General features: G+C 34.1%; 5 protein-coding genes across 5 annotated transcripts; 3 read left to right on the top strand and 2 right to left on the bottom strand.

The window, feature by feature from the left end:
- Positions 1-638: 638 nt before the first annotated feature.
- On the bottom strand, positions 639-1,790 carry PSRP5 (plastid-specific 50S ribosomal protein 5). The gene is made up of 3 exons (XM_012211317.4): positions 1,631-1,790; positions 1,220-1,372; positions 639-1,122 (listed from the first exon to the last, which is right to left on the bottom strand). The coding sequence occupies exons 2-3, from the start codon at positions 1,299-1,301 to the stop codon at positions 791-793; spliced, it is 414 nt and encodes a 137-aa protein (XP_012066707.1). The 5' UTR covers positions 1,302-1,372; positions 1,631-1,790; the 3' UTR covers positions 639-790.
- Positions 1,791-4,294: 2,504 nt separating this feature from the next.
- Positions 4,295-12,483, top strand: LOC105629688 (Protein kinase superfamily protein). The gene is made up of 9 exons (XM_012211316.4): positions 4,295-4,660; positions 5,113-5,742; positions 6,546-6,830; positions 7,887-8,204; positions 9,463-9,690; positions 10,247-10,347; positions 10,785-10,899; positions 11,041-11,508; positions 11,837-12,483. Exons 2-9 carry the CDS (start codon positions 5,344-5,346, stop codon positions 12,041-12,043), a joined length of 2,121 nt encoding a protein of 706 aa, XP_012066706.1. The 5' UTR covers positions 4,295-4,660; positions 5,113-5,343; the 3' UTR covers positions 12,044-12,483.
- An 842-nt stretch (positions 12,484-13,325) lies between these two features.
- Positions 13,326-14,647, top strand: GXM3 (glucuronoxylan 4-O-methyltransferase-like protein (DUF579)). The gene has a single exon (XM_012211314.4). The coding sequence runs from the start codon at positions 13,486-13,488 to the stop codon at positions 14,371-14,373; it is 888 nt and encodes a 295-aa protein (XP_012066704.1). The 5' UTR covers positions 13,326-13,485; the 3' UTR covers positions 14,374-14,647.
- An 873-nt stretch (positions 14,648-15,520) lies between these two features.
- Positions 15,521-19,930, bottom strand: LOC105629686 (ATP binding/leucine-tRNA ligases/aminoacyl-tRNA ligase). The gene is made up of 3 exons (XM_012211312.4): positions 19,734-19,930; positions 16,096-19,371; positions 15,521-15,923 (listed from the first exon to the last, which is right to left on the bottom strand). The coding sequence occupies exons 2-3, from the start codon at positions 19,350-19,352 to the stop codon at positions 15,920-15,922; spliced, it is 3,261 nt and encodes a 1,086-aa protein (XP_012066702.1). The 5' UTR covers positions 19,353-19,371; positions 19,734-19,930; the 3' UTR covers positions 15,521-15,919.
- A 326-nt stretch (positions 19,931-20,256) lies between these two features.
- Positions 20,257-23,665, top strand: LOC105629684 (ras-related protein RABD1). The gene is made up of 8 exons (XM_012211311.4): positions 20,257-20,404; positions 20,523-20,595; positions 20,811-20,858; positions 20,947-20,994; positions 21,405-21,476; positions 22,177-22,332; positions 22,926-23,029; positions 23,431-23,665. The coding sequence occupies exons 1-8, from the start codon at positions 20,391-20,393 to the stop codon at positions 23,519-23,521; spliced, it is 606 nt and encodes a 201-aa protein (XP_012066701.1). The 5' UTR covers positions 20,257-20,390; the 3' UTR covers positions 23,522-23,665.
- The last annotated feature ends 663 nt before the right edge of the window (positions 23,666-24,328 follow it).

Here is a 24,328-nt window from a genome sequence, read left to right as displayed (position 1 = left end):
ATGAGAAGTGAACTCTGTTGTGAGCTGTGACAGCCCAACAACCATCTCTGCATAAGCCCACTTAGATTTTGTTTTGGTTCTAGAGAGACCAATAAAATAAGATATTCCTTCGTAATAAGTTCACAAGGTACGTTTAAATTTCACCCTCTAATTTTATAAAATCGAATAATTATAAATTTTTGGAAATAAAATTACTATCACTAAAAAAGTTACTTCGATAAATTTGAAAATAATTATTTTTAATTGAATTAATAAAATAAATTTATTATATCAATAAAAAAAATTTATTCTTTATTTTCAATTATTTTTATTTTTTTAATTTAACCATTAATGTTTCATAACATAACATTATAACATTTATAATTAGTGTTTAAAATTTTGAAGAGAGAACCTTATTCTCTTTTTAACTTCCTTCAGCGTTTGATGAAAGCCTTTCTTTTCATATTTGGCGAGCTAATTAAAAATTATTAAAATAACTATTTTTATCGAATATAATTATTAAAATAACTATTTTTACTGCATATAAATTCGGCTTATAGTGCCGGTTTTAGGCACCAAATGATTACCTAAAACCATCATCAGAAAAATCTGCCGGTGTGGTTGCCTCCTCAGTTCTAAAATAGCTTCAAATGCTTCAATTTATGCAAATCCTCTTCTTTTTTCTCATCTTCCCTTTCATTTCCAACTCCCATTTCCATAAATTCCCTCTCAAATATAAGAAATGTCATTTTAAAATTCAAGGTCAAATTTAAATAAACAGAAGACAACAGATACCAAGAGAGAAATAAGATCAGACATTCTTTAACTTTTTCATCTTGGAAGGCGGCCATCTGCCCTTCTTTCTCAATATCCTCTTGCGAACAAGTCTCTTTCTACGAAGCCTAATCTTCTTGGCCATTTTCATCTTCAGCTTCTGCTCCTCCCTCTCCTTAAGCTTTGACTCTAATGGAAGTTCTTCAATCTCTTTGCTTTCTTTAGGAGCCGTTCCATCAATGTCTAGAGAGGAGGCAGCTTTCACAATGATTGCATCTCTTTTGCAGCTGCAGAGGTTTGGATTCTCAAATCCAACTCTTTTCAAAGATTTGGGGCCCAAATCTATGGGTTTGAACTGCAACCTTGGAACTGAAAACAAATGCTAAATTCGACCCATTAAGTGTTCGATGAAATGCCCAATCGAACATTAAAAATGAGAAATGCAAAGATTTAGAGAGACTCGCACCTTGAATAGCAGGAAAAGACGAAGACGAAGACAAAAAAGGGGAGAGAGAGGTAACAGGATTAGACAAGAGCAGCAGAGACATTTTCTTTGTCTTTCTATCTTTCGTTAACACTTTCTTTCCTCTCAAATTGGCTATCAATCAACCGAAGGAAACTACAAAAATAAGCGAAAACCAACAGGTCACTAACGCTTGTCGAACAGCCTAGAAATAAAGAATTGGTTTCCTAAATGTGAATTATCTGCGCTAACACTACAAGTATGCATGCAACATAGCATCAAAAAACAAAATACAGAAAGATAAATTAAAAAACAAAAAGCTCAACAAGAAAAAAACTACCATAAGCAAAGCCCTAAAATCGAAGAATTAGGAGGGAAAAATAACCCAAATGAGTAGTTGAGTAAAAAGCTTACAGAGCAGAGAATCTTGTTCCGGAGAATCCAAGAAATCGTAAAATGAGATCGAAAAACCCTAACTTCAACACACAGAGAAGAGAGGTGGAGAGAAGAATGCGATAAACGGAGCAGGATGGGTGAGAAGGACTTAATGTGATAAGCTTGTCTCCATGCTATATTAAACAATTAAAAAATATATATCCAATGAATTTTGACATAGAGACCAGCCTTTTTTTTTTACTGGATAAATATTCCATGGTTGCAATTTCCTTTTCTTTCTTTCTTTATTTATTTATTTTATTTATTGTGAGAATGCAATTTCTTTTTATCCCTCATGAAATTGCTCAAATAATTCAAAGAAAAATGTAAAATACCAAAAAGCTTTTAATTCACGGTAAATTACTATTCACTCCATTTTGTTTGGTTATAATTATAATTTTCTCCTTTCTTTGATAAACACACTAATTAGTCGTACAAATATAACTTTATTAAGTATAGTATTTTGTTAAAAAGTGTCATTTAAACCGTTAGGTGATAGAGTAAATAATAATTTAATAATAAATATAAATGATTAAATAACAACGTTATATTTCCTTTCAGAAAAAAATATGTTATATTTATTTATTTAATATTAAAGATTAACTAATTGAAAATTAAATATATTCTTTCATTTTCAAAATATAAGTTATTTAATATAGAGATCGATAAAGCAATTAATTCTCCTAAATTTTAATAAAATTAAAGATAATTTAATTAAATTATCTTTTATTTCAAAATATGTGGTAACTCGTAAGGTAATTATTATATCTAATATAACATGGGTGACATTGAAAAAAATATTATTTATTATTTTTTAAAATACTTAAAGCCATTAATATTTTGGAACTGATTATAATGTATTTAATATCTAAAATGATACTTTTAAAGTTTAACATAATTAAAAAAAAGTACTCTCTCTTCCTTCTCTCCATCTTTCTCTAAAAATCTAAAACCTCTCTTCTTTTTTTCCACGGGTGGCCATCGGTGAACTCTCGCCGATGGTCACCCCTTTCTTTTTTTTGTTTGATTTTTTACGAATAATCATCAGATTTGTTTACAGATCTGAGTTATTGTCGTCCATATATTGAGATTTATTGTTATCAATATATTGAGATTGTGTCCTTATATTTAGTTATGAGTTATTGTTATCATCATTATGGTAATTTTGTCTAGCATTTTTTATTATTTGGATAGTCATGCAGAAACAAGTGTAGATTTTTTCTCCAACAAAATGAATAAATTTGAAGGTAATCAGATCGAACTTGTTGAAAGACTATGTAGTCGAACAATGGTCATGAATAGCCATCAAGTAGAGCAAACGATCACCTATAGCACAATATATTATGCTCTGTCAACTCGATCATATATTTCAAGATTGTGTTTTTTTATTCTTTGTATAAGTGGTTTATTATTGGGCTTTCTATACAAAAATATATATAAAAATATTGATTTGTATCTCATATCTGTATACAGTTTTCAATTAATAAAATTCTAATTTGATTTTTCTCAAAAAAAAAAAAAAAAGAAAAAGTTTAACATAACTAAATCTCAAGAATTAATTCATTTATTTACTAAATAGTAAAAGGTTCATTAATTTACTAAATAGTAAAAGGGTTAAAATTAGGGTGGTGTTATTTGCAGAGCAGTAATTGTTAACACCAGAACAATAACAATTTATATAGATAATATAATATCATTTGACAAAATTACCCCTTAATGAATTTATCTCTTCTCTCCTTTTTTCTCTCCACAGGAACATTAATTCTTTTTTTTTAAAAGAAAAAAAATGAAAGAAATAACTAAACAATCTAAATAAATGAATGCTTTCGATTCAATTGCTATACTTAGTTCTCACACAAAATTCTTGCTTTAGCAAATTTATTTGATAAAAAAAAAAAACACAATTGACAAGTTAAAAATGAATTTATGAAAAATTTGCGGTAATGCAATATTTCAATTGCTTTATAGAAGAGAAATATTTCTCAAATATTGATCCAAATTTATTTATGAAAAGATAAAAAAAAAAAAGAAAAGACAAAGCCGAGCATTGAATTTATTTTAGATTGTTTAGTTCTTTCTTTCCATTTTTTTTTTTTTATCTTTTTAAAAACTAAATTAAATGTTCCTGTGGAGATTAAAAAGGAGGAAAAAATAGATAAATTCATTAAATCGCAATTTTGTAAGTGATATTGTACGAAATGTTATTGTTTAGGCATTGATAATTAGTGCTCTGGAAATAATACCACCCTAATTATAATCATGAACAAATTCGAAGGACTGAATAATTATTTACCTTGCAATTAATTACAATTGCTAATTCCTAAATACAGTCTAATTAAACATCTTCTTGAAAAAATGGCGTAATTAAGCGAAACTTCTTGAGAAATGAAATGAAACCAAACAAAACCCACATGACATGAGACCCGTTACGAATGGGATTTTCTCATTTGGATTGGATTTTTGTGGGATTTGAGTTCTAATTCAAAGAATGATCATGCGACCCAGTTACAAAAGCCCATGTTTTGTTACTGTCACAATCAGACAGTATCTTAAGTGGGCCCAATAGGTCCCATTTTATGCCACGTGGCAAACCAATACTCTCCACTCTCGCACTGTTTAGGAAATTCTCCCTCACTGTGTCATTTCCTTGCTTCACTGCTACTCTTCTGTGCTCTTCACTCTTCATCTTGCTTTTCTTTCTTTCTTTCTCTAATCACTACATAACTTAAAAGGAACATTCTTTTTGTTTCTCTTTCTCTGATCCTTGAAAAGTTTTTTTTCACTTTTTTTTTTAAAATTGTCTTTGTTAAAAGGGAAAAAAAACAGGATGGGAAAAGCCGGTTAAAAAAGGAAAATGCCAACACCTACCTGTTTTAATATAGACCCAAAAAGTTCTCTTGGTTAATCGCATTTCTAGGAATTTCCCAGATCCGGATTTCCCTCTTTTCGCTCTCTGTATCTGTCTTTCGTTTGTTTCAAGATTACATTGGTCGTTGCAATCACAAAAAGGTAATAAATTTCTGTTTTTGTTTAGTTTTTGAATTGGTTTGAGTCGCTGACCAACTTTTCTTTCTCTTTTTTTTTTTTTTTTTTTTGTTGGTTTCTGGCCTTTAGCAGAAATTTTCTTTTCCAACAGAAAAAATTTGCTTCCCGAGAAACACTGAATTGCTTATTCTATTCTGTCTGAATATATTCAGAGAGTTGTTAACTTGGTGATTTGGTTTTTCTTCTTTTTCAATTTATTTACCTTTTCTTCATTTGATTTATCTTACTAATTGGGGATCTGGCTTCTTGTTCGTTTAAGCAAATTAGCACATTTTGTTTTTTTGTACAATTGGATTGTGGGAGTGAGGGCTTTGGCCGTGTTGTTTTGATCTGGGGATCTGAGTTCTTATAAATGATCACACTGCCAGATTTTACCTTTCTTGCTGACTTGTGATTGATTTTCTTGGTTGGATCAGGGTGCTTTTTTAATATAAACTTTTATATCAAGAATTGGAAGTTTGAAGTTTTGCATTGATTGATTGGAGACAAAATGGGGGACAATAGAGATGGGTAACAATACTCTGATGATGTTTTTTGGGGTTTAATGCTGGTAAGAAGTGAAGACAATAACAGCAGTCAGTGAGCTAAAAATCAAAGAACTGTGGACCAGGGTGACCAAAAAAAGAAAAGAGCTGTGGAGTAAAATTATGGGTTGCATTTGCTCGAAAGCAACTCGAGCAAATGTAGCACAAAACAATGCCACAAGGAAAGAACCAAAATCTAGCAAACGTCCAGTCTCTTCTTTTAGAAGAGATGAAGCTTTGGTAGAGGCTGATGGGAATGGCAACGATGCCACAGCAAGTTTGATATCAAAGCAACCTAGAAATAACAATGGAGGATCTAACTCCATATCATCTGATGAGGAGGATAAGAAAAAATCTGCTAAGGCCAACACTCAAAAGGTAACGAGGATATTGACTTTGGGCCATGGGGAAAGAGGAGCTCAGGTTGTTGCTGGTTGGCCTACTTGGCTGGCTGCCGTTGCTGGTGAAGCCATCAATGGATGGGTGCCTCGAAGGGCAGAGTCATTTGAGAAGTTAGATAAGGTCAGTTCGCTATATATATCTTTGATAGCTCATGCATATGGTTTTGCTTTCCTTTTTTTTTTAATCCAATGTTAATGGTAGTTGATTGCATAAGGTTAATAATTTGGTTTTTGATGCTGAAAACGAAACATTGCTTCTCAGAATGAATGTTTAGTTAGTTATTATAATAGATTGTGTGCAAGACTTCTCAAATTTTGTTTAAGGCCTCATTCCGGTGATTTCTTTGTCGCAGGTTATTTGCTTCTTAGCTCTATGTTGAGGTTCTTTTTTTTTTTTTCAGCTTAGGTTGACAGCAGATTATTGGTTCATAGAGAATACCTGTCATAATGAATGTATATGTCATGAGGTTCCCAGTGAGTAATGCTTTTGGGTTGGCATTTATAATGGAATCAAACTGATTTGTTAAGTGATTGGATACTTCAGTTATGTGTTGGAGCTGGGACACTTATTTCTTCTGGAAACAAAATTTCTTTATCAATTTATCTGCCCTTAAGTACTTGAATATTCTTTTTAATTGAAATTCTTTATTTTTTTCTCATGTCCATTGGAAAATGTATTCTTCACAACTGAACCATGTAAACATTAGAAATAAGTGCTTTAATTAAATATAGAAAAGGTAAACAAGAAATGGAAAATTCAACTGATTTCAGTTGTACAACCATGCATGACTTCCATGGAGTCCAGTTTCTAATTTGGTTTTTTAAACTGAGAGATTCACTGCAATTTGATGTTAATTTACCTGAGATATTAAGGCGTGATTTTTGGAGAACCTTTTGGCTTGAACTTTCCTGAAAATGATGCAGGTTGGGCAAGGAACTTACAGCAGTGTGTACAAAGCCCGTGATCTTGAGACAAATAAAATAGTTGCATTGAAGAAGGTCCGGTTCGCTAACATGGATCCAGAAAGTGTACGGTTCATGGCAAGAGAAATCATTATTTTGCGTAGGCTTGATCACCCAAATGTCATGAAACTTGAAGGAATAATTACTTCGAAGATGTCAGGTAGTTTATACCTGATATTTGAATACATGGAGCATGATCTTGCAGGGCTTTTGGCAACCCCAGGTGTTAAGTTTACTGAAGCACAGGTGCTTGCTCTTTCTCTGTTGACTTTAAGTTTGAGATATTGTGTTTTTCAACAAACTTTGAAAGGCTTTTTTCCCTAAAGCTATTGCTAAGCTAGAATGAAATAATCTAGGGAGAAACAGCATTTATAATTGTGTAAATATTTCTTATTATTTTTGAAAAATATTAAGTTCTTAGGTGAGCTAGAACAGAATTAATTTACAAGTTGGATAAGCTAATGTAATAGATTGAACATAATCTTTGCTTTATATTTGAACCATAAACCAAAGGGATCTCTTATATGATCAAATAGTTTGTAAATCTCATAAGAATGAATAAATTCATAGTAATGCAAGGATAGAATGGACAGTGGATATATGCATTTTTAGGAAGATGGAAGCAGCACCCATCAAGGAAATGTTGAGAGAAGGAAGATTGAGATAGTTTGGAGTTTGGACATGTGTACTGTAGATTAGAAAATTCACCAGTACGAAGGGTAACAAATTTGATAAGAAAGTGAGGGTGGATCAGGTGTAATATAGAGGGACGTGGTGAATAGCTTATATCTTTTTAAAGAGGTAGCTGTAAACTGGTCACAATACTGGCAGCTGAAAACTGGTTAGAATACAGAAAAGGGTCAACTTTAACTAGTTTGCGATTAAACTTTATTTCAGTTAATTTTGTATGAAAGGAAAGAAAAAAAAAAAGTAAGGAGGAAACTTTTATTTTTGTTCAGCTCCTAAGATTCTAAACATCAAAGTTCGTACTTGAATTATAATGTAATCTGCACAAATGTGCATTATTGTGTATGGTCTCTGTTCCCACACCATAAACAGGGAAAATAATAATTCTTTCATAATAGCTGGGTTGGCAGGGTGCACTAGCTACATGGAAGCAATAAAGCTACACTTATTACAAAAATGAGGGTACTGACTTCAGATTACTCCATAACTATTTTATGCAATAGGTCTTTCTCAATGTTGCCCAAAAAGAAGTAAAACTTGGATATCTGATCTATCCCATTCTATTATTGCTATTCAAATATTTTTAAGTCGGATTTGATGCTTTTAATTCTACAGATAAAATGTTATATGCAACAACTTCTTCATGGACTTGAACATTGCCATAGTCGTGGAGTTTTGCACAGAGACATTAAAGGGTCAAATCTTTTGGTTGACCAAAATAACAATCTCAAAATTGGTGATTTTGGACTGGCAACCTTCTTCCAATCCCCTCAGAAGCAGCCTCTGACAAGTCGTGTAGTAACATTATGGTACAGGCCCCCTGAACTTTTGCTTGGTGCCACTAATTATGGAGTTACTGTGGATCTCTGGAGCACTGGTTGCATTCTCGCAGAATTGTTTGCTGGGAAGCCTATCATGCCTGGAAGAACTGAGGTAAGTTTTAGTTCTCCTGGTAAGAAGAAACTGGGAGTATTGAATTTAATGATAAATATATATGAGCGTCTTTCTATACAAAAATGACTTATGTGCTAAGAATTACTATAGCTATAAGATTCTTTTAGGGGTTTTATTTTAGTATTTTACTTTTTCTAACTTTTCAAAATATTTTAACAATATTTAATTGTTTTTTTTTAAATAAGCACAATTCTGAGATTGAGAGTGATTTATAAATTGTGATTTGCATTTTAAAGATTTTCACTATAGAATTTGAAAATTAACTTGAAAATGGTAATTGTTTTAACAGACAATTGTTATTTTGTCTCAAATTGAAGACACATTGCTAAAAATTATGTAATTCTTATTAATTATTATACACTTATGATAAGTTAATTCGTAAAGTTATTGCTCCCATGTTTTGGTTTGGACTTATACCAAAACATGGGATTATGCCTCTCACAATTTGAATTTTACCTACATAATCAATTTCCACGAACCATTGTTTTTCCTTTCAAAAAAAAATTATTGGCTGCTCATCAGTAAGATTAGTTTAATTTAATGTTTTAGAAAGTCTGACCATAATTTCCATTCTTGGATGCTGACATAAAAAGGTTACGGATAAGAAATAAATTATATCATTTTATTAGGTAACAGAAATAAATGAAAATACACTATATATATATATATATATATATATATATATATATATATATATATTTATTTATTTATTTATTTATTTATTTTTTGAGGCCTGAGGGAATACTACACATAAATTTATATTTATAAATATTAGATAACATATGGATTTGGATTTGTGTTTCTAAATAATTCTAAAATATAATTACAATGTCAAATTTAAATGATCTTTCAATTCAAATTTTTATTTGTCAAAAAACCAAGTGTAAAACAATTTAAAAAATTATTTCATTAAGTATTCTGAAATTTTTAACTATAATTATTTCAAAAACCTTAGTATGTTTATCGTATAAAAAATTTGTAAAAGTATAATATCTTGCTAATACTGCAACAATGTGTAGGTGCTTTTGCTTGTGAAACGCCATATGGCATGATCTGCACATGTTTAGATACAAGTTAACAAGTTCCTCAAAATTTTTTGTGCCTCAATTATCCACAAATTTTCTTGTATTCACAAGCAACAAGTTGGCATATATATTGGCAGAGTTGATTTGAGTGGGTGTTTTCAATTACATTATTTTGATATGGTGCCAAAGTCATCCTTACCAATAATTTGTAGGTGGAACAACTGCATAAAATCTTCAAACTTTGTGGGTCACCATCGGTAGAGTATTGGAAGAGATCAAAACTACCACATGCAACCATTTTTAAACCTCAACAACCATATAAACGTTGTGTTTCTGAGACATTCAAGGAATTTCCTTCATCGGCTTTGGCCCTTCTGGATGTCCTCCTTGCAGTAGAACCTGAGGACCGTGGAACAGCTAGTTCAGCACTCAGTAGTGAGGTAAATCTGAGTCTTCTTTTTGTGAATTTACATCAAGTTTTTGAAGTCAAATGTAACCTCAATTGCACCATCTTTTTTTCTTTTGGGTTCTGGATTCTGGAGGCAATGATTATTGAGTATGGACTATCTTGTTTTCGTTTTTGTCGCCACTGGGTTGGAAAATAGTATCAATCAATTTACCACACTTAAACCTGTTTTAGAACATATCGTCATTCATCATGAATTTCACTTTAATGTTTACTTTGGAGTTCAAAATATGCACTTCAATAATTTGCTAAATGCAAATATGAATTCTACCTTCTTAATTTCATAAGGTTTTATATTAGTCTAAATTATGCTTGTGATTGGATAAATGGGCTGAATTTTCAAAACATAGTTATTCTGAAACAACATGCATCATGGGTTCCATTTTTATATCCTTCAGTTTTCACTGCTTTGCTTTTTTAATTATTGTAATATATTCTTAGTGATTCTAATGCTGCTGCGGACCTTCTTTATGATTCTTAAAATGTTGATTCTGATCTCATTTTAATTAGGTTTTCTTTTCCTTCTCCAGTTCTTTACAACAAAACCTCTTCCTTGTGACCCATCAAGTTTGCCCAAGTACCCACCGACCAAGGAGTTTGATGTAAAGCTTCGGGATCAGGATAGTAAAAGGTAAGAAGTTACCTGATTTATCATTATTTCTTTCTCCATGCCTCTTCTTTCGATAAGATATGGAAATGGTTTGTAATGAACTATAAAACCAATTAAATCTACTTCTTTTCTTTGTACTGCGGAAAGAAAGAGCATTTCTTGATTGTATAGTTTGGGTAAACCACATTTGTGTTACAGATTAATCTAGGTTTATAACCAGATAATTTCTCATACCTATGCAAACTTAGTTCATCTTAGGTTAGAAAGAAAAAGGAAATTGAATTGGATAGAAGCCTCAAATTGGGGAAAAAAATGTAAAAGGTACTAGGAGAAGTTGTGATGGACCTACACGCTAAGGGAGAATCCTTTGTTTGGTCCTGATTACTTTTATGCCATGAGATGGAGTTTTATTTTTCCCACAATTTATTTATGATCTCTGTTTATCATCTGGTAATTAGGCGTAAAGGAGGTGGAGGGAAAGGACGTGGACATGAATCAACTAGTAAGAGTTCCAGAGGATCTAAAGCTGTGCCGGCACCAGATGCAAATGCAGAGTTGCCAGCATCCATCCAGGTAATTTGAGAGACCTTAAACATTCATGATTATTTCTCTCTCTCTCTCTCTCTCTTTTTTTTATTTTTTTTTATTTTTAAATTTTCAGAAAGAATTTGTTTTCTAGATCATTATTTATCCTTATTTTCATACCTAATGCAGAAGCGACAAGGACAGTCTAACGCCAAAAGTGTCAGCGAACAGTACAAACCCAACGATGGCATTGAGCCTTCTGAAGGAACAGCAAAAAATGCAAGCCCCTATTCAGGGCAGTCAGCACATCCTATGAACTTTGCAGCATCACGTGGTATAAATGTTAATGATAACGAGGTTCTTAGGGCTCCTGGCCCATTTGCTTCTCCTAAGAAGCCTGGAGAACTCAGAACTCAGAGATCTTTCGTAAATCGGGGAGCAGCACAGTTGTCCAGATTTTCAAATTCTGTTGCTGTTAGAGGCCGTTCACAATTGGATAATGGCAGTGCAACGACAGTGACACGACACTGGCCAGAGGATTCCTCCCATCATTTTCATCCTCGATATAACCATCTGGATGATTCCACCCACCATTTATTGAACAGACCAAAGTTCTCAAATAAGGAGGTTCAGCCAGCTGGTTTAGAGACTGCAGCGGTAAAGACTTACTGAAACAGAACCTGTTTACCTAAATCTTATTTTCTTGTTCTAGGGATTGTTTCCTGTTTCATTCAGTTGAAGTTGATAAAAAGAGGCGACCATGGCCTCTGACTATGAAGCACCAACCTTGAAGTTGCAAATCTATATCCATTTTGGGCAATTTTCGGATAAGTCATGACACATGCATGCATGCACGCTTGTCATGTGCCTTTTTTTTTTTTTTTTTTTTTTAAGGGCAGTCTTGTCAGCGAGTCCATGCCTGGACTTATGTATTTTGATATTTTAGAGCTATGTACTAACAACTTTCATTTTCTTAACACCTCAGGCTTTCTATCAGAAGAAAGGCCGTATGCACTACTCTGGACCATTGATGAATGCAGGAAGCAACATTGAGGAGATGCTCAAAGAGCATGAGAAACAAATACAGGAAGCTGTTCGCAAAGCACGCTCGGACAAGATCAAGACCAACAAAGCCAATAATGAAAATGGACAAACAGAATCACTACTATACCATGGGAAAAATGGCAGGTGACTCTGGAGCTGCAACTTATGCTTGTTTCATATTCATATTGAAGCCTGAGAAATATCACCACCATGGGAGGAGCTGTTGGGATCACACCATCAGATAGTTACCTGTTGACTGCTATCAGAATGAGGTTCAAATCATAAATGCACTGTAGATAATTCAGAAATGTGATTAGTTGAAAAGCCAATAGAATCCATCTTCACAAAGATAGGGTAAGATGGAGTTTCATATGATACAAGACCAATTAATTGACTGCCAAAGAGAAAATCTCTCTTTGCTTCTGGGAATTATTCAGTTATTCCAAGTTATACTCTGTACAGCAGAATTCTGTATTTTATTTTTCTTCCTCCAATCAATTTTCTCTAAGTCAATGTAAACAATGGTGCAACAATCCTATATCTCCACTTCACCCAAACCAATTATATAAGGCAGCGACTTACTCCAAATCCACCATTGCAGCTTATATACTGTTTCTCTTAGCTTGGTATGTGCAATGATTTTTTTTTTTTTTTTAATTTAGGTACATAACCAGCAGCTGAGAAGGATAGTGCGAGAGAGATTTTAAATATTACATGGTGGATTATAATTTTTTATTGATTAATAGGTAATTGAGTCAGACGTAGTTGGAGTGAGTGGACTTTAAATAGCGGACCTTCAAATAACGGTAAAAAAAAAAAAAAACTATTTAAATGACGAAGCAATCAACTATTTATTTATCTATTACTGGCATTGATTGTTGAATTTTGAAACAGAAAACAATCCTTTATTTAAAAAGTTGTTTCATTAACATAATGATGATTTTGGATTGCTTTAAATAATTACACATTCATTAATCATTATGATCCTTTATAAGCCAGAAGCCGCATTATCCAACATGTGATACTAAATACCAACTCAAAATAAAGAGTGGAAGAAAATAAAAATCCAACTGTCTTATCTCTTTTATGTTTTAAAAGCAAACTAAGCTATGTGCACATCATTTTCAGCAACTTAACCACAAACAAAACTTGAAAGTGTGGACAAAAAGGTGAGAGACATGTCAACTTCTCTAAACCCATGTAAGATTAGCCATGAAACAAAAAATTAAAAGCAATTCAAACTTCATGAGCAAACAAATTATATAGTCTACAACACTCCACCAAACTTGCAGATCTACCAACCTTAGTTTTTGCTTCCTCCAAAAACTTAGAAGCTATCTAGTCTTCATCAAGTACCCAATATTTTCCTTCCCTTCATGTCTAAGCATCAAAATGCTATCATACATTACCTTCAACTCTCTACATCTCAACTCACTCCTTCTTTTCTTCTTCCAACTTAAAAAAACCCACCAAAATATAACCTTCAAAACTCCAACCCCAATCTCCATCATTTCCATTCTTTCAAACCCAAGAAGAGCAAAATAGAAAAGAAAATTTTAAAAAAGGGATCTTTTCTTGAACCAGAAAAACATGAGTAGGCCTAAAACCCACCAAATCCCAAACCTTAAGCTTCTCCTTTTCGGCATTTTTCTTGCTTTCTTGTTACTTTTTCTGTTAAGATCGAACATATCATCCTCTTCCTCGAATTCTGATGGAAGCCCATCTCCCATTTTAAGCACCATTCAATCAAAAACCTCAAATCCTGAAGAACCAAATCCAAGAAACTGCTCTCCAACTTGCACCAAGATCCCAAGATCTTTAGCTCAAGCTCTAATTCATTACAGTGCCTCAACTATTACACCACAACAAACAGTAAAAGAAATTTCAGTAACAGCAAAAATTCTAGAAAAGAAATCACCCTGCAATTTCTTGATTTTTGGTCTTGGCCATGATAGTCTAATGTGGAGTACGCTTAACTATGGTGGAAGAACTATCTTTCTCGAAGAAGATGAATCTTGGATTTCACAAATTAAGAGAAGGTTCCCTATGTTAGAGTCATATCATGTGACTTATGACAGTAAAGTGAATCAAGCTGATAATTTAATAGAAGTAGGGAAAGGACCAGAATGCATAGCAGTAGGTGACCCTAAATATTCAATGTGTCAGCTTGCTTTAAAAGGGTTACCAAGTGAAGTTTATGAAATAAAATGGGATTTAATAATGGTTGATGCACCTACAGGGTATTATGAAGAGGCACCAGGAAGAATGACTGCTATATATACAGCAGGTATGATGGCCAGGAATAAAGAAGAAGGAGAGACTGAAGTTTTTGTGCATGATGTCAATAGAGAAGTTGAAGATAAATTTTCTAAGGCATTTCTTTGTGAAGGGTATATGAAGAAACAAGAAGGGAGGTTAAGGCATTTCACTATTCCTAGTCACAGGGATGGCTTGGAAAGGCTCTTTTGTCCAGAATAGGTTTTATTATATTTTTCTGTTGTTTCTTATTATGATTTTTTTCTTCCCATTATTATTGCATTTCTTTCTCTGCTTGCCAATTTTTGTCCATCTTTTAGAGAAAACTTTGATCTCATTTTGGCTCCGGTGGCCTGGGGGGGTGAGTTGATGCTATGGACTATGTTCTTGAGTATTACCGTTACTCTGATCAACAAATATTTGAAGTTTCAACCATAACTTGTATCAACCCAAAAGAAATTCAAAAAATTTCAATCGATTGATGGATTTTCGATAATTTTTCAGTAGCTATGGAATGTAACTGTGTTTGTTTTTTTTTTTTCATCAGAAATTATTTGAGAGACTATTAGCCAAACTTTGCCCTTATATTACGTTCGTATAATCAGTATTACATTTATTCGAATGGAATTTAACCAATATATTTGCACTATAGGAATTATACTAAGATGTATTTGATATTATATTTGCACTATAAGAATTATAGAAAGATGTATGTGATATTATGTTACATTTCATTACTGCTTACCGTTAACGCAAGTGAAGTTAATTTCAGTGAGCTGTAATAAACTTATAAACTTCAAATGAATAACAAAAAAAAAAAAATGCAAGCTTTGAAAAAATTAACCAGTATCAATAATGTAATCATTTTGTTTTATAATTAATCCCCTTTGGTGGGAAAAACTTTCATTTGATAGGTGAACTAACTGTAGAAGATTGAAGATTGACAAATACTACTAAGCTGCATATTAACATCACAGATAATAATTTAAAAATTCAAGATTATATTTCCTGTTTATGCATTTTTTAGAATTTTCAGGTAATAGAAAAGTCCATAGAACGTATCATGTGTACCCACATGATACAGAATAGAGAACTTCCATAGTATAAGAAGGGAGCTCCCTCTCACTACTCACAAAGAACCACATTAAATTTTCAATATACTGAAAATAATAATAATAATAATAATAATGGACAAAGTACCTAATTGTCACAGACACCACATAGCTGTGCTGTTACAATTTAAGGTGCTAATTTTATCCATCTGATATGATTAAAAGCTTATCCCTAATTATGTATATCACATAACTTCTATAAAACTACAAGAAACAAATAAATTTAGCAACTGAAAATAAAATCATTGCAAACAAACTGTAATAAATAACTCATGATCAATAACCATCTGCAAGTGCAGCTAGATACAAATTTACTGTAACACTATCCAAAGGAAATGGAAAATAAGAAAAGGTGAGATGGAAGGGTGCAATTCTGTAAAGAGGAAACTAATGACACATTGCGAAATTCCCAAAACATCTTATCCAGTTAATCAAAAAACCTAAATAATACAATGACAAAATTAAAGATCTTATAAAGTTCAATATTAAGGACACTGCAAATTCTTGGCTAGTGAAACATGCTTCCATTGCTAATAGAACATGCTACCTTTCAAACTCGTGACATCCCAGCAACAAATTCCTCGAAGAAAATCTTTTTGTCTCAACAATTACACCTTTTCCCCACGCAATCCATTTTTGATTGGTTTTATCAGCGACTACCTATTAATGAAAGAGGATGAGGTCCACTATTCAGAATACAAAGGAAGATGTAACAATAACAATAATAAATAAATAAATAAATAAAGGCACATAACAAGCTATCAAATTAACATCAAAGTCTTGTTCCTAGGAAGACAATTTCAAATATTTGCAAGTGCATAAGTTTCCTAACCTGGTCAAGAAGATGGCTGTTGGATTGCCAGGAGATGGAGGATTCTGGTTCAGCAGTGAGACAAGCGAACCAGCTTTAGCAAGAGCATCAGGGTCAGCAGCAGACAATATTTCCACCTCTTCAAGACCAATTTGTCTCTTTATCAAGTCCAAGTTCTCCTTAAGGACCTCAATCTCTCCAAACGGCAGCTTCAGGTCCAAAGCCTGAGAACCAATTGCGATAGCCTCATCTTTCTTGAACCTCAAGAAAGGCATACAAAGTTTTTGGGTTTGTTTAAAATTTGTGGCCTGACCAACGGAGCTATTCTTTAGTGCATCCATAATCTCCCCATCTGGGGCAACAGTTCGATTCTTGTGGTCAAATTTGCTTTGAAGTATCCTCAAGCATTCTGCTTTCCATCCATCAAATTGCTCATTCACATATATTAAACCTGTTAGCTTGTCTTCAGTTAGCGTTGCAACTGGAGCTCCCTTTTTATTGCCTTTCTTTGAACCTAAGAGTTGTTTTTGAAGCAGCTTCCTCATTAAAACAATGGAGTCCTGCAAGTACTTGTTGGCGGCCTTCAGAGTCAGATCAGGAGAACCAGCCATAGGCCAGCCTGCCTTCACCACAAATCCATCCTTCTTCAAAAGCTCCCTCCAAACATATTCTGCATAGTGTGGACAGATTGGAGTAATAAGCCGTGTCTGCACATCCATAAAACGCCATACCAAGTCACGGTTCATGCCCCCACTACCACAAGAGAACCTATACTCATCTCTAGCAGCTTGCAAATCATAGAACCCACTTTTCAAAGCTTCCCTAAACATGTAGCCCCTGTAATTTTGCTCAGTCATTCTTACAGCAATATTTATCTCATTTTCAAACACTCTATCAGCATAGGTAGATGGAGGACCAATTCTCAGAGATGATTCTGCAGCAAGAACCTCTTCCATCCATGCAATCTCCTTAGTGAGGCGAAGGATAGCAGCATTTGCAGTTTCAAATACAAAGTTTGCATCATCAACACCATCCCCAGCATCAGCTAGAGAGAATCGTGTTGCATCAGCAGAGAATTCCTCAATAGCCTGGCGAACTGTCCTGAAATTTCCAGTAGACTTGCTCATCTTCTCAGAATTGAGCATCATGTGCCCATTGCACCTGAATCCACGAGGCCAGTGGTGCTTGGCCATGATTGCTGTATGGTTATAAATGCAGAATGTCAAATGATTCTGAATGAGGTCCTTACCTGAGACTCGAAGATCAAATGGATACCAATACTCAAACTCTTGCTTCATCTTATCAAGTATAGATGAAGGTATATCAGATGATTTGGGGTGTGGACCACCACAGATGATAAAATCCCAAACCTCATCAGTCATTTGCTCAGGCTTCACAGAATGAGGCTTGTTGGTACCATACATGTCATCATTATGAAGGAGGTGGGCAACAGTGTAATAGGCCATGTAAATAGTAGAGTCAGACAAGGATTCAACGAGGAACTCTTTATCCCATGGAATGCGAGTCCCAAGCCCAAAAGATCGAGAACAAGCCCACTGGTTTAGCCAGCTCAATGTGTGCTCAAAGCCATGTCGTGTCTCATCAGAGTAGAGATTCATATTGGAAAAGCATTCTTCAGCCAATTTCTTCCATTCTTCTTCCCCATATGTGATGTACCATTGATCAGTAAGTGCCACAACACATTCGTCACCAGACCTCGATACAACTCGCTTCTCAGGCTCACTATACATAATTGCCTCACCAGTCTCAATAAGCTTGGCCCTAATTAATGGCTTTGCTTCCTGGACTTTTCTCCCTGCAAATTCACCAACAAGCATTGTCCCATCCGTGAATCCTCTCAGGTATGTCAACCTCTTTGCTTCAGCAAGTTTATCCTTCTCATTTTGGCTCTTAATTTTCAAATCCAGGCAAACTTTTTCAGCAGCCTTATCTCCGAAGTCTGGAATATTAATGATTGGTACAATCTCAAAGGGCAGTACCCATTCATCTTTCACACCATACTTAGCCCTGAATGCTGGTTTTGCTTTCAAATCATGCAATGCCATATAATCATCAGGGGCATCACTAGGCACACTGGTCACAATCCCAGTGCCTTTGTCTGTCAGAATTGTCAACATGGGAAGAGCATATATGACCTCGTTGAAAGAAAGAGGAGACTTCAACCGAAGACCAATTAGATCATAACCAGTTAGCTCAAGCAAGCAACTTGGTTTCTGAGGAAATCTTGAGACGTTTTGATAGGCAAGATTAAGAGCTGCTCTCTCTGTGAGGATGAGCACATCTGTTTCATTAATTTCAAAAGCTCCATATTTTCCATCAGGCAAGACCCATGCATTTGTTTGTCCATACATCGTCTCGGGTCTCAGTGTAGCCGCAGCTAGAAACACTTTTTTCCCTTCCAAAGGCCCCAGCTTGACAGTGAAAGGCGGCAGCACCTCCATCTTGATAAGAGTGTATTCTTGGGGCTGCACTCCTTCACCACTTGCCCTGTCGTGATCTGCACATGGCTGGCCATCCAAGGGAGAGTAAATTGTGAAACGCACATCTTTGACAATCTTACCCATAGATTTTAGTTTCCTCATTTGCCACTGCACAAAAGAATCAAAGTATGGGTTTATATCTGTTGTCACAAATGAACGTCTCCAGTCGCAACCCAAGCCAAAAGCCTTAAGATCTTCCATGGCTAATGGAGGGAAGAACCTCAACCACTCGTATGGATCCTGAAACTTTGATATCTCACTATCAGAGAGCCCAAAACTGCGCATAATTTCCCATTGGAACATTTGTCCCCCTGATTTTGAAGCAGCCTTGGACTTTTTGCCCTTGAACTTGTCTACCGGCAAGCTTCCAAGTGCATCATCAGGCTCTGTTTGGGTTTCTACTTGCTCCTCCTCTTCAATGGCAAAATTAGGGGGGTTACCAAACCGTTCAATTTCTCGACGCAGTTTATCTGCCGAGGCCTTAATTGGCATACCAGTACAATGGAAAGCAAATGGCAACAGCACATTAGCTCCCCTTAATCTATGATAGGCAGCAGCAAATTCAAGCTTAGACAGTGAGAATGCATGGCCAAGATGCAAAAACCCGTTCATATACGGAAATGGAAAGTTTCCAAAGAACTTTTCATCCGCTTCAGGAGGCCTTTCACCAGGTTCAGCCCTGAAAACATCTTTGTCTTCCCACCACCCTCGAACCTTCTGCTCAATCTCCAAGAGGCGGTCCCTCCTTGCAAAGCTTTTTGCACCTTCTGAAGCCATTTCACAAAATTGATGGGCACTGGCAGTGCAAAAAACAAAAGCTGTGTGTAAATTCCCAAGACTGAGATATCAACCCGAGAAAGAATTCTATGTATGTATATATATATATATATATATATATATATATATATATATATATATATATATATATATATATATATATATTCAAAGGAAACGAGATGGACAAAAAAAGAAAAATCAATAACATAACACCTCTGTTATATGGACGCTGAAATACAAGAATTAAGCATGAACTCACTCTCTGTCAAACCTTTTGATCAAAAAATGCTAAAAAGCAGATAAAGAACTTATTTTGATCAAACCCAATGTCAAGCAAATAAAATTGCTTATAAAAAAGAATAATTTGATAAGTAATGTTACCTCTGATTCAAGACAGATCGGCGAAGAGCATGTCGTGGGAAAACTTGCAAATTGTGCTTGAACAAATTAAAAGCCAGCGAGCAAGAAAGAGAGATTTAAGGGCGATTTTGGGTGAAGAAGAGAATGTACCTGTTGCGGCTTTGAAACGCGTTTAACTCTTGAAGTTGCTGTGTAAGAGAATAACTACGAACAGAATCTAGGGTAAACTAGAGCAACTGAGGATTTATCAAAGGTTTGTTTTAATCGGTCCACGTGTCGGGATAAGGAGGGTAGAGATTGAGAGAGTTGGGGACTTATATAGTGTTCGCAGTTGCAGTGGAAAAGTTAGCTCATGGAGGCCTGGACTGAGGCGGAGACCTGTCTGTGACTTCGTGGACATGCACGAAGCTCGCATAAAAAGCCCACCTTCAAAATTAAATAATCAAAAAATACTTTATATTTTTAATTCTACCAATTACTACTAATTATTAATTATTTTTTCAAAAAAAAAAAAAACCAATATTTGGTGGGCATAGCTTTTCTTGACAACTGAGAAACAATATTTCCCTCTGCCCTTTACAATTTTCTACTGTCTCTATCTCTCTCTCTCTCTCTCTCTCGTTTTCCCTTTCTTTCACGCAGAGAAACCTCAAGAAAATTTTCCACTTCGATCCAATCATGAGCAACGAATAGTAAATCTCCTTTTTTGTTTTATTTCTTTACACAGAAGCAACCCCTTGATGATTTTTCTCTTTTTATTCACATTATTGCTTACCATTTTTTTTTTTTTGGGTTTTCTTGTTTTGCTAGTGATTATCTCTTTAAGCTTTTGTTAATCGGTGACTCTTCAGTCGGAAAATCGTGTCTGCTTCTCAGATTTGCTGTGAGCTTGACTTTACTTTGAACTTTTTTCTGTTTTAATTTGATTTGTCAATTTTGTAAATTAAAATACTTGTGTATGATGTATTTGATGTTATTGTTAGTGGGTTAGAAGTTATTTAAGAAGATTAGTGCAAAAATGAGTTAAAGTTTTGGTTTTTCCTATGGTGATTAGTGTTTTAATTGAAGTTCATTTTCTGTTTCTGTTAATTTTCTCAGGATGATTCTTATGTGGACAGCTATATCAGTACCATCGGTGTTGATTTTGTGAGTATATGTGTATGCTTGTATGTTTGTTATCTATCTCTATACATATAATTTTCAAGAAGCTTATGAAATTGTAATGATTTTGTAGAAAATCAGAACTGTTGAGCTGGATGGCAAGACAATCAAGCTGCAGATTGTGAGTAACTGAGCTTTATCTTGAAATATGTTTTAACAGTTGTTCTTTGTAGTATAATTGTTTAAGTGGTACTAAGTGGATGCACAAAAAATCTAGGATTAAGATAGGTTTGGGTCTCTATAAAATCCTCGCTGGCCAACACAATTGAGCTGGTAGACATGCGTGCATTTAGAAAGATTCACAAATGGGTGTTTTTTCCTTTCATTTTTTTATTTTAAAATACTTCACTTCATATTTTGCTAGTTTTCTGCTTTTATTTCTTTCTGTGAATGTTGCCTGATCTTTGTTAACTTAAGTTAGCACATTTTCTTTTCTGGATAAAGATTGGAAGGAAGAAATATGCTGTATTTCATAAATGTTTCATCTCTATTCCACTTCAAATAATGTCTTCACTTTCTTTTGCTTTTCAGTGGGATACTGCTGGGCAGGAGCGTTTCCGGACTATTACAAGTAGTTACTACCGAGGCGCGCATGGGATAATAGTTAGAAATTCTGGCTCCCTCTTTTTCCAGGATTAGAAAATTTTATATTGTGACGTATCTTTGGGTCAATGCATTTATGCATATTGGCATATCAGATTGTGAAAGATGCTAGGTTCCTTGCATATCACAGTTTGCAAATATTGCTATGCTGATATAATATGTAATTGCTACTTCTCATAGAAATGTTGCTGTACTATTCCATACACAACAACGCTGACCAATATCCCCATGTTTCGCTTCCCTTCTTTCAGCCTAACATCAATGGCTTCTGCATATTTATCTGACAAAATGGCCCTGCTATTTTTTCACTTTATAAGTGGATGGCTTAGTGTTAGATTACTTGGTCATCAATTTCCTATTATCTTTCTACTTCTTTTATACTATGTGAACTTACTAATTAGTTGAGTTTGAGTTTCTTACTGTTCGTGCTTGTTTTTTAAGTATCAACATGTGAGTATGCTGTCGCATTTCATAGATTACAAATGTACATTTTGGATTCCAGCTTCCATGTTTCTTATTGCTTTTCCTGCAGATTTACTGAATTCTTAATGGAGTTTGTTGTTAATTATTTGGGACTATAATGCTTTGCTGAATCTTATTTGTGTTCTACTCTACATTTATACTGTTTCAGTTCTTTACATCCTGTATGAAATCGTTTTCAAGGCTCTTAGTTTAGCAGTTTTTATGGCAATTGTGACAGATAGTTTATGATGTTACTGAAATGGAGAGCTTCAATAATGTCAAGCAGTGGTTGAATGAGATTGATAGATATGCAAATGATAGTGTGTGCAAGCTTTTAGTTGGAAATAAATGTGATCTAGTTGAGAACAAGGTTGTGGACACACAGACTGCAAAGGTATAGTTGGTTATGTTTTCTGCCTTAAACGAAATCCTTCTTCCAGATTTTCTTCTCACCAATGGGTAAAGTTTGTGTTGAATCTACTAACTTGTCCAGTAATTCATGCTGCTATTTACTTGCAGATTCTAATAGGAATTAATATTCTATGCTTTTAATCTATCTAACGATTCTTAATGGATGCTTGCATAGTTGGTATATATTATGACTAATAACTAATGCCCGTTTATATGAGTACTTACATAAACAAAAAGCTTTTGCCTATGGTTAATTTTAGTAAGACAGCTAAAAGTTTGTTGAAACACATTTTATCAAAATTTGATGTTTTTTCTATTAAAAGTTGTATCCATATCAATTGTCTTCGTGCTTTCAAGTTTTGTAATGAAAAAAAAAAACTCGTATTTGAATTAGGTTGTTCTGTAGTTTCAACATTCTCAATGCAGTGACCTTTCAGGTCAATTAAGTGAATAGCTGGTCTTACTATGGTCGTGATAACAGATGACAAGAATGAATTAATAACAGTGAATTTGATTAATTTTAATTGTTTATTAGTTTAAGTTCATTTTGCTTTTCTGCACCCAAATGAAATGCAGGCATTCGCAGATGAGCTTGGCATTCCTTTCCTAGAGACAAGTGCTAAAGATTCAATTAATGTGGAGCAGGCTTTCTTAACCATGGCAGGCGAAATTAAGAAAAAGTAAAACTACTAATGAACTTTTCCTTCTACTCCACTTCTATATGCCCAGACTTCTTTATTATTTGTGAATCCCAATTGTTTTTTAGAGATTATTATTTATTATTCTAATACTTAGTTGCTATCACCATTACCTGCTTTATATTTATCGATTTTCTCTATTTGTTATCTATGCCATAAAAGAACTGGACCAAAATCATTATTTTCTGGACCAGTAACGTTATAGCAATTGTACATTGCAAATATGATTTGTGTTAACACTAAGAAAGTTGAATTCTCATATTGTTGAAATGGAGAGATCTCATGTTGATTGGTGTACTTTCACTTTTATGAATTTTGCACACTACAGAATAAATCTATTCCATTAGGAATGCTCATCTTTTCTATTTCAAAATTTTATGCAGAATGGGAAACCAGCCAACTGCAAACAAGTCAACAGGATCTGTTCAAGTGAAAGGGCAGCCTATCCAGCAGAAGAGCAACTGTTGTGGGTAGCCGTTCATGTGTACTTTTAATTTCTTGCTACTGAGATGTTAGACATAAATATACTGTTGACCTTGCTATCCTAGGTATCTTTCAAATGCTGTCATATATTCTGCGCTTGAATTTGTCTGAAAATCAGATTCTACACTTCTTCTATTTTATATTTCTCGAGAAAAAATGCTGAGTGCTTGGTTGTTACCCTTGTCAATAGGGTATCTACAAGCCCAAAATGTTTTAATGTTGCAGTCAGCAATATTTCATTTCCTGGCATCTGAAATTTTGATGATACATTATCAGTTCATGCCATTAGTTTTTGAAAAGTAGAAAGGCAGGCAGTATTATAGAACTGAAAAATATGGTTGATAGTGAAATTTTGGATGAACATCCTCTTATTTGCCCTTCATTGGTTAAATTCTACGAGGTGTTTCAGATTTTCCAAAGACAATTCTATAAGAAACAGGGAAATGGATCCATTTTTACACATTGTCTTTGAAATTTTTGTCTTAATTTTTCTTCTGTATGTGTTGGGGTATCAAGAAACTTGTTTCATTATGGGTCAAAGCATTCATTTTGGGTGCTTCAAACAATGACCTCTCTTGCATTATTTTTGTCTCCTATGGATGTGATGAGTATGTGATCCCATCGGGCATGGTCTCAGATTTCAAAGAGCATATAAAGGGGCCCTCATATCTAATAATTTGGCTTGATAACATCGCAACCCAAGCTAGCTTTTTGACTACTGGATGGCAAAGACACCACAATTTTTTCATTTTTAAAAAAAAAAAAAAAAAAAAAAAAAAAAAAGAAAAGAAAATCATA

Source organism: Jatropha curcas, chromosome 6 (assembly GCF_041381405.1).
Source record: "Jatropha curcas cultivar XTBG-Jc1 chromosome 6, XTBG_Jcur_1.0, whole genome shotgun sequence".
NCBI classification, from domain to species: domain Eukaryota; kingdom Viridiplantae; phylum Streptophyta; class Magnoliopsida; order Malpighiales; family Euphorbiaceae; genus Jatropha; species Jatropha curcas.
This window is presented reverse-complemented; position numbering and strand designations above follow the sequence as displayed.